General features: G+C 51.9%; 1 protein-coding gene across 1 annotated transcript in view; it reads left to right on the forward strand.

The window, feature by feature from the left end:
• The first annotated feature begins 1,053 nt into the window (after window positions 1–1,053).
• The window catches only part of LOC121001658 (NXPE family member 3-like), a 145,676-nt gene continuing 131,440 nt past the window's right edge, over window positions 1,054–15,289 (forward strand). The window contains exon 1 of the mRNA XM_040432832.1: window positions 1,054–1,299. Coding sequence (XP_040288766.1) covers window positions 1,054–1,299 — 246 coding nt within the window. The remainder of the gene's footprint in view (window positions 1,300–15,289) is intronic.

Below are 15,289 nucleotides of genomic sequence, written 5' to 3' on the forward strand. Positions count from 1 at the left end.
CCCGAAGAAAGCCAAAGAAAAAGCGGCCCGAAACAAACACACCTCATACGACGAATCACACACCATGCCCACCTGTTCCCACAACTGCTGCAACACCGAAAAGGACACTGGACGTCGAGTATCCTTCCTAACCGCGCTGCGCCGATAGCCTTTCAGCGCCTGCCGCACTAAGAAACTCCTGGACACATCCGCCAGACCACGCAAACACAACCAAAAGGCAACAGCCGCCACCCTCTTGGACGCTACCGAGAAAGACGCTCCAGAGCTATAAGATAAACCCACAAAATACACCAACAACACCTGAAAATCCTCCGCAACCACACAACCGCCAACCTGATCCACCAAACGTTCCCAATGCGACCACACAGAAGAATAAGCTAACTACGTACTCCTACTCACGGACCGCCTAATCAGATCTGATGAGACCCCAAGGCCACGCTCCAGAGCCACTGGGGACAGGACAGACCCTCCGCGTCCGCTCCCGGCACCAAACTGCGAAAACGGTCCCACTGGAAACGAGAAAGAGAATCAGCAATGGAATTACTAACACCAGGAACATGCACTGCCACAAAACACGCATTCAATCTTAACCCTCTGAGAACCAAATGCCGAAGCAACCGCACCACAGGAGGTGAATTAGCCGATTGACTGTTAACCGCCTGCACCACCCCCAAATTATCACAACAGAAGCGCACTCGCTTATTTCGTAATAGCTCTCCCCACAATTCGGTTGCCAACACAATGGGGAACAATTCCAACAGTGCTAGATTACCCAACAATCCGGTCCCCTTCCACTCCTCAGGCCACGGACCCGCACACCATTGCCCTTGACAAAAAGCACCATACCCGCACGAACCAGACGCATCCGTAAACAATTCCAGATCAGCGCTAGCCACCGGCGCCTCCATCCACATTGAACGACCATTAAACTCCACCAAAAAACGCTCCCAAACTTCCAGATCCGCGCGCACTTCCGCAGACAACCGCACAAAATGAAAAGGCACCCTCACACCCGCTGTCGCCATCGCCAAGCGCCGACAGAACACACGACCCATGGGCAAAATTCTGCAAGCAAAATTCAATTTCCCCAAAACCGACTGCACACGACGCAACTGCACTTTCCTCGCCCTACGCAGGAAAGTCACCTCGCTGCGCAAATCCATCACCTTATCCTCTGGCAACCTGCACTCCATTGCCACGCTGTCAATCACAATACCAAAAAACTTGACCGATGTGGCCGGACCCTCCGTTTTCTCCGCCGCTAACGGCACGCCGAACCTGGCCGCCACTCGCTCCATCGTGCGTAGCAACACTGAACAAACCCGCGATCCAGCCGGACCCAAAAATAAAAAATCGTCCAGATAGTGCAACACAGAGTTCCAACCTGCTTCCTGCTTCACAACCCATTCCAAAAATGAACTAAACGTCTCAAACAATGAACAAGAAATCGCGCAACCCATCGGTAAACAACAATCAACATAAAACTGCCCCTCCCATTTAAAACCGAGTAAATGAAAACTGTCCGGATGAATAGGCAGCAAACGGAAAGCCGCTTCAATGTCAGTTTTGGCTAACCACGCCCCATACCCAAAACGTTGCACCCACCGCACCGCTTCATCAAATGACGTATACGACACTGAACACAACTCGTCATCAATACCATCGTTAACCGAACCCCCTGCAGGAAATGACAGATCGTGAATAAGCCGAAACTTGTTAGGCTCCTTTTTCGGCACCAACCCCAATGGAGACACCCACAAGCCTGGCAATGGACAACCTACAAACGGGCCCGCTATTCTACCAGCTAACACTTCCTTGGCAATCTTCTCAGCAACAACCGCCGGGCGAGACAACGCTGAAGCCAAGTTGCGATCCGCAACCGCAACCCCCTCCGAAACACACGGGATCCTAAAACCGTCCCTAAAACCAGCTAACAATAACTCCGCCGCCCCCCTATTTGGATAAATCTTTAGAAAAGGCTCCATCTCGACCACCTTCACCAGAGTCACCCCTCTTCTGCACAGCCTCAAATCCCTTACCTTTCCCCCGTTTAAAACACTGTGACAAGCTGTGTGCCCCGCCACAACCGGAGCATTCATGCTTGAACCTGAAATCCGTCGAGTACTTGCAGTACCCCTCATTAAATTGCCAACAACACCCTTTTTTATGTCCACCACTAAATTCTGCTGCCGAGGAACCCCCGGCCGCACCCCGAAAGGGCTGGCCTCCCCCTTTAGGAGCGGACATCAGCCGCATCCATAAGCTGATGTCCTTGTGATCCCACCTAATACTAGGCCGGACCGCCTTCCGCTGACGAAATTGCTCGTCATACCTAAGCCAAGCTACCCCCCCATATGTCCTATACGCCTCCCCAACCGCGTCCATATAGCAGAAAAGCGCCGAACAGTGTTCAGGCGCCTTCTCCCCTACCACACTCGCCAAAATAGCAAAAGCCTGCAGCCAATTCAGAAAAGTGCGCGGAATAAGCCTGTACCGCCGCTTCTCCTCATCCTCCCTTTTGCTCTCCTCCAACCGCACCCTATCCAACTGAAACTTCTCCAACGGAAGCAACGAAAATATCTCCACATATTCGTCCTTCCAAATCTTCTCCCTAACCTCCGGCTTCAAGTGCGCACCCAACGGCCCCTCAAAGCACACGTACACCTCCCCTCTCGCAGCATCCCCCAACCTAACGTCCTCACCAAGTTTTTCCTTACTACTCACGCTCGCCACCACGTCACCCCCCGAAGCACTCACCGCCGTAGCAGGCGCAACACCAGACCCCATCAGACAAGATTGACCGCCACTCCCAGTCTCTGGCCCAGGCGCCCACACCGCCGTTGGGGAAGCAGCAGCCCCAGTACCTAAACGAGAAATAAGAGACAACATACCCGCCAGCAATTCCTGCGCCAAACTCTCTGACCCTCCCTTACCTAACTGCCCCTCCGCAACCCCCAACCCACCGCCACCTGGAGCCTGACACGAAGATCTCTCACCTGGCTGACCATGGGGTAACCTCCCAGCCGCCGCAGACCGCTCCGGAACATTCCTTGGCGCCACAACGATCGGAGATGAAGAAGATGGACCGACGCCCGACGCGACCACCGACCTGTCGTCCGCTCCGCATTCCTCCACGCTGAGTTCCCCTTCCTCCAACATCGAAGCAGAATGGAGACCCCTACCACCGTCCACGTGGCAGGGTCGCAAATCCAAAGACGCGTCGCTCCCAGGCCCACCAGACGGCGGCCGCCGTCTCAACTCCGCACTGGTCACCGCGTCCACTCCGCTAGCCCTTGACCCACTGGCCCGTTGGCCAATGGCCGCATCACGTCCCCTTGCATCTGTGACACCTGCCTGCTGCACTGGGGCGGAGCCCTACCAGAACCCCCAGCCAGCGATCCATCACTCATCCATCTGCCTGCAATACCCAGGCCCGCCACCGGTGTCGCTGTTGCAGCCGAACGCTCCTCAGGCTGAGACCTCGCAGAATGCTGCCGGCTTCCAGGACCAGGCCGCAGCGCTCCCTCCTCCATAGATGCCTCCACAGCCGGCAAGCCCTCACCACAGGAGCGTGAGGCCGCATCCCCTGACGTCCTCCCCGCCGACCTTCTGCCCACCGCTGATGCAGGTGAGCTACCGGAACCGTCGCTCTCCACTCTAGGGACATCCTGCGCCGGACAGGCTTCTTCCCTCTGCGACCCCCCCCGCCGGGCCTGGGACGAACGGCGGGAACTGACCCGACCTTCTCCCGCAGGCGCCCGACGAGGTGCTGGATTGCGGCCGCTACGCCTACCAGCCGCCACCGGATCGGCCCTAACCTGTCTCCTAGGCCTCGCTCTCAGGGGGCTCTGCACACGCCGCCGAACCCGGGGGGTCGCCTCAGGACTCAGCCGCTCAGGCGGTACGGACCGCCGGGCCCTAACCCTCCCCACTACCGCAGCCGAAGGCGCCGCAGGCGCCGCCATAGCTGCCTGCAAATTCTGCTGAATCCATTCAGGGCCGTGCCGCTCCGCCGCGGCCCTGACCACAGCCATAAATTCCTCTAAATCAGACATAATACCGCAGCCCTAACTCACAGCCCCTAACTCACCGCAATGACCCGGACACTGGTATAGATCCCACCCCCACCCCAAATAATATACAGCCCGCGAATTTCAAACTCCACCCACTAATTTTAACCCTGCGGACACCTCAACCTGAAAACCACTAACCCTTTACTGCCTGAAAACTTCCCCCTAAGTCAAGCTTCACTTCGCTACTGTCTGCGCCCCGCTCCGTTGCTCTACTTCCTCCCAATATTCTGCAACTTTGCACAGAAGAGGAGTGGACCAACATCCCACAGGTCACAATCAGCATCCTGGTCAACTCTATGCGATGTGTTGCACTGCGTGAGGCAAATGGTGGCCAGACCAGATACTGACTGGTTTTCTGATTCCCCCCCCCCCCCCAGTAAGGCAAAATTGTGCACATTTCAGAGTTGTCTTTTATTGTGGGCAGTCTAAGGCCTGTGCAATATTCATGCTGTCTAATCAGCACCTTGATCTGCCACACCTGTGAGGTGGGATGGATTATATCGGCAACGGAGAAGCGCTCACTAACACAGATCTAGACAGATTTGTGAACAATATTTGAGAGTAATGGGTCTTTTGTGTATGTAGAAAATGTTTCAGATCTTTGAGTTCAGCTCATGCAGAATAGGAGCAAAACAGAAAGTGTTTATATTTTTGTTCAGTGAATTTATAATAAAGTAATACTTAAAGGGAACCTGTCACCTGGATTCTGTGTATAGAGCTGAGGACATGGGTTGCTAGATGGCCGCTAGCACATCCGCAATACCCAGCCCCCATAGCTCTGTGTGCTTTTATTGTGTAAAAAAAACTATTTGATAGATATGCAAATTAACCTGAGATGTGTCCTGTAAGTGAGATGAGTCAGGGACAGGACTCATCTCCGGTTCATTTGCATATGTATCAAATCGGTTTTTTTGCATAATAAAAGCACACAGAGCTATGGGGACTGGATATTGCGGATGTGCTAGCGGCCATCTAGCAACCCATGTCCTCAGCTCTATACACAAAATAATAATATAGGCTGGCTCACAGTATTTTTGCATGAAATTTATTGTTACACTAAATAAATACAAACTAACTTAGTGTCAGTATCAGCATACAAACATAACAGAATGTGTAAATAGGTATAAAAGTGCGGAGCTCTCGCACAAACCTATATAACCGGAGTACTCCTAGGAATGAGACCTAATGACTAGTGTTGAGCGAACAGTTCGAGCATAGTTCGGGTCCGTACCGAATTTTGGGGTGTTCGTGACACGGACCCGAACCCGAACTTTTTCGTAAAAGTTCGGGTTCGGGTTCGTCGTTCGGCATGTATTTTGGCGCATTTTGAAAGGCTGCAAAGCAGCCAATCAACATGCATCATACTACTTGCCCTAAGATGCCATCGCAGCCATGCCTACTATTGGCAAGGCTGTGATTGGCCAAGTGCAGCATGTGACTCAGCCTCTTTATAAGCTTGTGCGCACGTCGGGACGTGCTCACTCCCGATGTGAATAGAACAGGGATAGACGCAGCTGATGCTAGGGCGAGAATAGGCAGGGATAATTGAATAACTGGAAGCAAATTTCTCTCCTCCACCTGTGATTCATCTGAACAACTGCAGCTGAGCTGCTTTTTTGATAGGGATTGGCTATTTTTAGAGTGGCCAGAGTGATTTTTCCATCCACATGTACCTGGGCTGACCGCCGGCCGCCATTTTGCGACTTGTAGTGCTGCAGCAGAAGCTGCCACAGTGTGCATTCCAAAGCTCCAAACAAGTCAGACATCTACACCTGGGATTCAGACCAATAGCGATTTAGCAGCACAGTCCAAGGCTATTTTTTTTAAAGGTTGTGCAGACCATTTTGTGGCACATGTTACTGGGCTGATAGGCGGCGGCCATCTTGGGACTAGTGCTGCAGCACAATCTCTCCCAACGTCCATTAATCACTTGTAATAGTGGTCTGTGCCATAGAAATCCTACATCAGGGACTTGGGTGTGCTTGTGTCACCCCTACTAATACCAGTCCACCTGTAATCCATACAGTGAAAAGCCATAAAGTATTCCAGTGAGGGAATTTTTATTTTATTTAAAAAAGGCCAAGTTAGTTTATCTGGTGTTCAATATACTAGATACAGTTAGGCCTGCGTTTCATACATCTGGAATTAGCAAACTAATGTGCTGGGGTTGGGAAAACATATATGTACCCATACTAGAATCTGTCAAAGAAAGCGGTACTCACATATAACAGTCATTCCATCTGTAATCCATACAGTCAAAAGACTGAAAGTATTCCAGTGAGGGGATTTTGCTTATAAAAAATAATATATTTCATTGTGGTGCGAGTTGAATCGCAACAATGAAGAAAAATACTATTAAGGGACGAGGACGCGGTCGTGGTGGTGTCCGTGGAGCCTCTGTTGCTGGTAGAGGACGTGGCCGTTCGGCCCCAGGCGCACACAGTAGGGAACGAACTCCCTCAACTAGCCGGCAGAATGTACCGCAATATCTCGTGGGGCCCAATGCCGCTCTTAGGATGGTAAGGCCTGAGCAGGTACAGGCATTAATCGATTGGGTGGCCGACAGTGCTTCCAGCACGTTCACCACATGGTCTTCCACCCAGTCTTCTGCGGAAAGCGCACAGGTGGCACCTGAAAACCAAGCCCATCAGTCTGTCACATCACCCCCAAGCATATCAGGGAAACGGTCTGAGCCACAAGTTATGCAGCAGTCTCTTCTTCTGTTTGAAGACTCTGCTTCCAGGGTTTCCCAGGGGCGTCCACCTAGCCCTTCCCCAGTGGAGGAAGACATACCATGCACTGACGCACAACCACTTATGTCTCCAGATGAAGAGGACATGGGAATACCACCACAGCAGAGTCACCGACTCTCTGATGATGACGAAACACAGGTGCCCACTGCCGCGTCTTTTTGCAGTGTGCAGACTGAACAGGAGGAGGTCAGGGAGGGAGACTGGGTGGAAGACGATGCAGAGGACGATGAGGTCTTAGACCCCACATGGACTGAAGGTCGTGGCGATGACTTTCACAGTTCAGAGGAAGAGGTAGTGGTGAGACCGAGACAACAGCGAAGCCAAAGAGGGAGCAGGGGGCCAAAGCAGACGAGCCGCCGCCCCCAGAGTTCGCCTGCTACTGGACATCGCCAACAGGGACCCAGCCCCACAAAGGCAGCTTCAAAGAGTTCCCTGGCATGGCACTTCTTTAAACAATGTCCTACCGACAAGACCCGAGTGACTTGCACGCTCTGCCATCAGAGCCTGAGGCGAGGCATTAACGTTCTGAACCTCAGCACAACCTGCATGACCAGGCATCTACATGCAAAGCATGAACTGCAGTGGGGTACACACCTTAAAAACCAGGCACTCGCTGAGGCTCCCCCTGCTCCCTCTACCGCTGCTGCCTCGGCTTCCGCCTCGAGAGGAATGTTGCCACCTGCCGAGCAGCAAACAGAGGATGTGCCACCGACACCACCACCACCGCCACCGTCAACTAGCGTCTCCACTATATCACACAGCAGCGTTCAGCTCTCAATATCTCAAACCTTAGAGAGGAAGCGCAAATTCCCCCCGAGTCACCCTCGAGCCCTTGGCCTGAACGCCAGCATTTCTAAACTGCTGGCCTTTGAAATGCTGTCATTCCGGCTGGTGGACACAGACAGCTTCAAACAGCTGATGGCCATGGCTGTCCCGCAGTATGTGGTTCCCAGCCGCCACTACTTCTCCAAGACAGCCGTGCCTTCCCTGCACATGCAAGTGTCCGATAAAATCAAGTGTGCACTGCGCAACGCCATTTGTGGCAAGGTCCACCTAACCACAGATACGTGGACCAGTAAGCACGGCCAGGGACGCTATATCTCACTAACTGCACACTGGATGAATGTAGTGGCGGCTGGGCCCCCGGCGGACAGTTCCTTGGCACACATCCTTCCGCCCCCTAGGATCGCAGGGCATCATTCTCTGCCTCCTGTAGCCTCCTCCTCCTACTCGGCTTCCTCCTCCACTGCTTCCACCAGCTCATCCGGTCAGCCACACACCTTCACCACCAACTTCAGCACAGCCCGGGGTAAACGTCAGCAGGCCATTCTGAAACTCATATGTTTGGGGGACAGGCCCCACAGCGCAAAGGAGTTGTGGCGGGGTATTGAACAACAGACCGACGAGTGGTTTCTGCCGGTGGGCCTCAAGCCAGGCCTGGTGGTATGCGATAATGGGCGAAATCTCGTGGCAGCTCTGGGACTAGCCGGTTTGACGCACATCCCTTGCCTGGCGCATGTGCTGAACTTGGTGGTGCAGAGGTTCATTCACCACTACCCCAACATGGCAGAGCTGCTGCATAAAGTGCGGGCCGTCTGTGCGCGCTTCCGCCGTTCACATCCTGCCGCTGCTCGCCTGTCTGCGCTACAGCGGAACTTCGGCCTTCCCGCTCACCGCCTCATATGCGACGTGCCCACCCGGTGGAACTCCACCTTGCACATGCTGGAGAGACTGTGCGAGCAGCAGCAGGCCATAGTGGAGTTTCAGCTGCAGCACGCTCGCGTCAGTCGTACTGCGGAACAGCACCACTTCACCACCAATGATTGGGCCTCCATGCGAGACCTGTGTGCCCTGCTGCGCTGTTTCGAGTACTCCACCAACATGGCCAGTGGCGATGACACTGTTATCAGCGTTACAATACCACTTCTATGTCTCCTTGAGAAAACACTTAGGGCAATGATGTTAGAGGAGGTGGCCCAGGTGGAGGAGGAGGAGGAGGATGAGGGCTCGTTTCTAACACTTTCGGGCCAGTCTGTTCGAAGTGGCTCAGAGGGAGGTTTGTTTAAGCAGCAGAGGACAGGTTCACAAGTCGCCAGCCAAGGCACTGTACTGGAGGACGAGGAGGATGAGGAGGAGGAGGTGGAGGGGGACGAGGATGACGCAAGTTCACAGCGGGGTGGCAGCCCAGGCCCATCACTGGTGCGTGGCTGGGGGGATACGGTGGACGATGACGATACGCCTCCCACAGAGGACAGCTTGTCCTTACCCATGGGTAGCCTGGCCCACATGAGCGAATATATGCTCCAATGCCTGCGCAACGACAGCAGAGTTGCCCACGTTTTAACGTGTGCAGACTACTGGGTGGCCACCCTGCTGGATCCCCGGTATAAAGACAATGTGCCCACTTTAATTCCTGAACTGGAGCGCGACCGTAAGATGCGCGAGTACAAGCGCACGCTGATAGAGGCGCTCTTGAGAGCATTCCCACATGTCACAGGGGAACAGGTGGAAGGTGAAGGCAGAGGAGTGGCAAGAGGTCGCCAACGCAGCTGTGTCACGGCCAGCTCATCTGAGGGCAGGGTTAGCATGGCAGAAATGTGGAAAAGTTTTGTCTCCACGCCACAGCTATCTGCACCGACACCTGATACGGAACGTGTTAGCAGGAGGCAGCATTTCACTAACATGGTTGAACAGTATGTCTGCACACCCCTCCACATCCTGACGGATGGTTCGGCCCCATTCAACTACTGGGTTTCGAAATTGTCCACGTGGCCAGAGTTAGCATGTTATGCCTTGGAGGTGCTTTCCTGCCCGGCGGCCAGCGTTTTATCTGAACGCGTATTCAGCACGGCAGGGGGCGTCATTACTGACAAGCGCAGCCGCCTGTCCACAGCCAACGTGGACAAGCTGACCTTCATAAAGATGAACCAGGCATGGATCCCACAGGACCTGTCCCTCCCTTGTGCAGAGTAGTCCTTATTAACTGCCTAAAACATGTCTTGTTGTGCTACGGGCCACTTCTTTATTTGATACAAATTTTATGAAACCCACAGTTGAATGAAACTCTTCTCTGTCTGGGCGCCGGGGCCTAACCAGATGAAAGTGGCCGGTTAAACTAACGGGTGACATGAAGCCATAACCTCTGCCATGCTACCTCTGTCTTCTGTCTGGGTGCTGAGGCCTAAGTCAAATAAAGCGGTCTTCTGCTGTGCTGGGGGATATGAAGCTAATCTCTGACCTCTCTCCTCTGTCTGGGTCCAAAGGCCTAAATCACTGAAAGAGGCCTTCTCCTGTGGTGTGTGATATGATGCCAGAATATGTGCTGTGGGGCCTCTCTCCTCTTCCTGGGTGCAGGGGTCAAATAAACTAAATTGTGGCCTACTCCTGGGGTGGTTGATATGATGCCTGATTCTCTGATGTGGAACCTCTCTCCTCTGTTTGGGTGAAGGGGTCAAAGTAACTAAATGGTGGCTTCTCCTGTGGTGGCTGATATGATGCCAGAATATGTGCTGTGGTGCCTCTCTCCTCTTCCTGGGTGCAGGGGTCAAAGTAACTAAATGGTGGCTTCTCCTGTGGTGGCTGATATGATGCCAGAATATGTGCTGTGGGGCCTCTCTCCTCTTCCTGGGTGCAGGGGTCAAAGTAACTCAATGGTGGCTTCTCCTGTGGTGGCTGATATGATGCCAGAATATGTGCTGTGGTGCCTCTCTCCTCTGTCTGGGTCCAAAGGCCTAAATCACTGAAAGAGGCCTTCTCCTGTGGTGTGTGATATGATGCCTGAATATGTGCTGTGGTGCCTCTCTCCTCTTCCTGGGTGCGGGGGTCAAAGTAACTCAATGGTGGCTTCTCCTGTGGTGGCTGATATGATGCCAGAATATGTGCTGTGGTGCCTCTCTCCTCTTCCTGGGTGCGGGGGTCAAAGTAACTCAATGGTGGCTTCTCCTGTGGTGGCTGATATGATGCCAGAATATGTGCTGTGGGGCCTCTCTCCTCTTCCTGGGTGCAGGGGTCAAAGTAACCCAATGGTGGCTTCTCCTGTGGTGGCTGATATGATGCCAGAATATGTGCTGTGGTGCCTCTCTCCTCTGTCTGGGTCCAAAGGCCTAAATCACTGAAAGAGGCCTTCTCCTGTGGTGTGTGATATGATGCCTGAATATGTGCTGTGGTGCCTCTCTCCTCTTCCTGGGTGCGGGGGTCAAAGTAACTCAATGGTGGCTTCTCCTGTGGTGGCTGATATGATGCCAGAATATGTGCTGTGGTGCCTCTCTCCTCTTCCTGGGTGCGGGGGTCAAAGTAACTCAATGGTGGCTTCTCCTGTGGTGGCTGATATGATGCCAGAATATGTGCTGTGGGGCCTCTCTCCTCTTCCTGGGTGCAGGGGTCAAAGTAACTTAATGGTGGCTTCTCCTGTGGTGGTTAGTATGATGCCAGAATATGTGCTGTGGGGCCTCTCTCCTCTTCCTGGGTGCAGGGGTCAAAGTAACTCAATGGTGGCTTCTCCTGTGGTGGCTGATATGATGCCAGAATATGTGCTGTGGTGCCTCTCTCCTCTTCCTGGGTGCGGGGGTCAAAGTAACTAAATGGTGGCTTCTCCTGTGGTGGCTGATATGATGCCAGAATATGTGCTGTGGGGCCTCTCTCCTCTTCCTGGGTGCAGGGGTCAAAGTAACTCAATGGTGGCTTCTCCTGTGGTGGTTAGTATGATGCCAGAATATGTGCTGTGGGGCCTCTCTCCTCTTCCTGGGTGCAGCGGTCAAAGTAACTCAATGGTGGCTTCTCCTGTGGTGGCTGATATGATGCCAGAATATGTGCTGTGGGGCCTCTCTCCTCTTCCTGGGTGCAGGGGTCAAAGTAACTCAATGGTGGCTTCTCCTGTGGTGGCTGATATGATGCCAGAATATGTGCTGTGGTGCCTCTCTCCTCTTCCTGGGTGCGGGGGTCAAAGTAACTCAATGGTGGCTTCTCCTGTGGTGGCTGATATGATGCCAGAATATGTGCTGTGGGGCCTCTCTCCTCTTCCTGGGTGCAGGGGTCAAAGTAACTCAATGGTGGCTTCTCCTGTGGTGGCTGATATGATGCCAGAATATGTGCTGTGGTGCCTCTCTCCTCTTCCTGGGTGCGGGGGTCAAAGTAACTCAATGGTGGCTTCTCCTGTGGTGGCTGATATGATGCCAGAATATGTGCTGTGGGGCCTCTCTCCTCTTCCTGGGTGCAGGGGTCAAAGTAACTCAATGGTGGCTTCTCCTGTGGTGGTTAGTATGATGCCAGAATATGTGCTGTGGGGCCTCTCTCCTCTTCCTGGGTGCAGGGGTCAAAGTAACTCAATGGTGGCTTCTCCTGTGGTGGCTGATATGATGCCAGAATATGTGCTGTGGTGCCTCTCTCCTCTTCCTGGGTGCGGGGGTCAAAGTAACTCAATGGTGGCTTCTCCTGTGGTGGCTGATATGATGCCAGAATATGTGCTGTGGTGCCTCTCTCCTCTTCCTGGGTGCGGGGGTCAAAGTAACTCAATGGTGGCTTCTCCTGTGGTGGCTGATATGATGCCAGAATATGTGCTGTGGTGCCTCTCTCCTCTTCCTGGGTGCAGGGGTCAAAGTAACTAAATGGTGGCTTCTCCTGTGGTGGTTGATATGATGCCTGATTCTCTGCTGTGAAACCTCTCTCCTCCATCTGGGTGTAGGGGTCAAAGTCTTTCAAAGTCGCCTTCTCCTGTGCTGATTGATATAAAGCTGATGGTTGTGCCATCTGACATGGTTGCCAGGGTCTGATTCAATGGGGGCCTACTCCTGTGGTGGGTGATCTAAATGCCTGATTCTCTGCTGTAAAACCTCTCTTCTCCGTCTGGGTGTAGGGGTCAAAGTCTTTCAAAATCGCCTTCTCCTGTGCTGATTGATATGAAGCTGATGGTTGTGCCATCTGACATGGTTGCCGGGGTCCCATTAAATTGGGGCCTACTCCTGTGGTGGGTGATCTAAATGCCTGATTCTCTGCTTTGAAACCTCTCTCCTCCGTCCGGGTGTAGGGGTCAAAGTCTGTCAAAGTCGCCTTCTCCTGTGCTGATTGATATAAAGCTTATGCTTGTGCCATCTGACATGGTTGCCGGGGTCTGATTCAATGGTGGCCTACTCCTGTGGTGGGTGATCTAAATGCCTGATTCTCTGTTGTGTAACCTCTCTCCTCCGTCTGGGTGTAGGGGTCAAAGTAACTAAATGGTGGCCTACTCCTGTGGTGGGTGATATGATGCCTGGTTCTCTGCTGTGGGACCTCTCTCCTTTGTCTGGGTGCTGTGGTCAAAATAATAGTAAGTGACCTTCTCCATTGGTGGGTGACTTGAAGCCTGATTCTGTGCTATGGGACCTCACTCCAATTAATATTGTTTAATTTTTATTTATTTTATGTTAACTCATCATTTCCCTATCTACATTTGTTTGCAGGGGATTTAACTACATTTTGCTGCCTTTTGCAGCCCTCTAGCCCTTTCCGGGTGTGTTTTACAGCCTTTTTAGTGCCCAAAAGTTCGGGTCCCCATTGACTTCTATGGGGTTCGGGTTCGGGATGAAGTTCGGGTCGAGTTCGGATCCCGAACCCGAACATTTTTCGAAAGTTCGGCCGAACTCGTCGAACCCGAACATCCAGGTGTTCGCTCAACTCTACTAATGACTGAATTTAGGCTACAAGGGTTATTCTAATGAACCGCTCAAATGTCCATAGTTATAGATACCAGTTTGCCAACTGGTTAGAACCAAAAGTTCAAGATTGTCCTTGTTGTAATTTCCCACAAGGGGGACTCTGTGTTTAAATGTCGTCTGACCGATAGTAACCACACTTGATCCAATCTGTGGGGCTCCACTTACTTGTTCCTGGCGGAGCAAACCTTCAGACCCGCTCGCTCAGCGTCCCACGTGTCCAGCCAAGGAGTCGATCGCTGGTTTGTGACGTAGGCGCCTGCACCGTCCGGCCAGACGGCAGATGGTATAGCTGAGCCGAGACGGTGATTGCCTGAACTTGTCAGGCCAGGGAGAGTGAACACAGCAGGATTTACCTTGTGTTTGTGGCAGTGTCAGATGTAACAACACAGTTTCAGTCCACTTAGTAGATTCTTAATGAACAAATCTTTGCAGCGGTATATGTTTGAAGAAAAGTCCTCTTGCGTTTTTTAGAAAAACCGCACCGGTAGCCTGGTCTCAATACACACTAGACGCGTTTCGGAAACAAGTTCCTTCCTCAGTAGATAGTTGTATAATGATATATAATGAGCATTATACAACTATCTACTGAGGAAGGAACTTGTTTCCGAAACGCGTCTAGTGTGTATTGAGACCAGGCTACCGGTGCGGTTTTTCTAAAAAACGCAAGAGGACTTTTCTTCAAACATATACCGCTGCAAAGATTTGTTCATTAAGAATCTACTAAGTGGACTGAAACTGTGTTGTTACATCTGACACTGCCACAAACACAAGGTAAATCCTGCTGTGTTCACTCTCCCTGGCCTGACAAGTTCAGGCAATCACCGTCTCGGCTCAGCTATACCATCTTCCGTCTGGCCGGACGGTGCAGGCGCCTACGTCACAAACCAGCGATCGACTCCTTGGCTGGACACGTGGGACGCTGAGCGAGCGCGTCTGATGGTTTGCTCCGCAAGGAACAAGTAAGTGGAGCCCCACAGATTGGAGCAAGTGTGGTTACTATCGGTCAGACGACATTTAAACACAGAGTCCCCCTTGTGGGAAATTACAACAAGGACAATCTTGAACTTTTGGTTCTAACCAGTTGGCAAACTGGTATTTATAATCATGGACATTTGAGCGGTTCATTAGAATAACCCTTGTAGCCTAAATTCAGTCATTAGGTCTCATTCCTAGGAGTACTCCGGTTATATAGGTTTGTGCGAGAGCTCCGCACTTTTATACCTATTTACACATTCTGTTATGTTTGTATGCTGATACTGACACTAAGTTAGTTTGTATTTATTTAGTGTAACAATAAATTTCATGCAAAAATACTGTGAGCCAGCCTATATTATTATTTATTGATTTATTCCTTTTTTCAGCTGGTAACTGAAAGGCTGAGCTCCAGTAGTTTGCTGGTGGAGCCTTTTCTAATTATCTGATACTCTATACACAAAATCCCTGTGACAGGTTCCCTTTAAGTATTTTAATTTTCTTAATTCCCGGAGAACTCCTTTAATAAAAGGTGCAGCCTATGGCCAAATGCTCTCAAATTACTATACAACCTTGGCTCAGTTATTGTATATGTTTTGTCAATGGGGAAAGAAATAAAAGCTGCTGGAATACTCCTCTGGTGGAAGGTTAGCTGTTGGGAAAAGAAAAAGGATTGGCAGTTAAAACTGATACTGAATTATATTGTTATCCTAAACTATTAGGGGAACAGATAGGGAAATCTGTCACAAAGACCGTGATCGCCGAACAGTGTGCTGTCTTCCTGGCGCTAGAGTTCGACACA

This window comes from Bufo bufo, chromosome 5 (genome assembly GCF_905171765.1).
Source record: "Bufo bufo chromosome 5, aBufBuf1.1, whole genome shotgun sequence".
Taxonomy (NCBI): domain Eukaryota; kingdom Metazoa; phylum Chordata; class Amphibia; order Anura; family Bufonidae; genus Bufo; species Bufo bufo.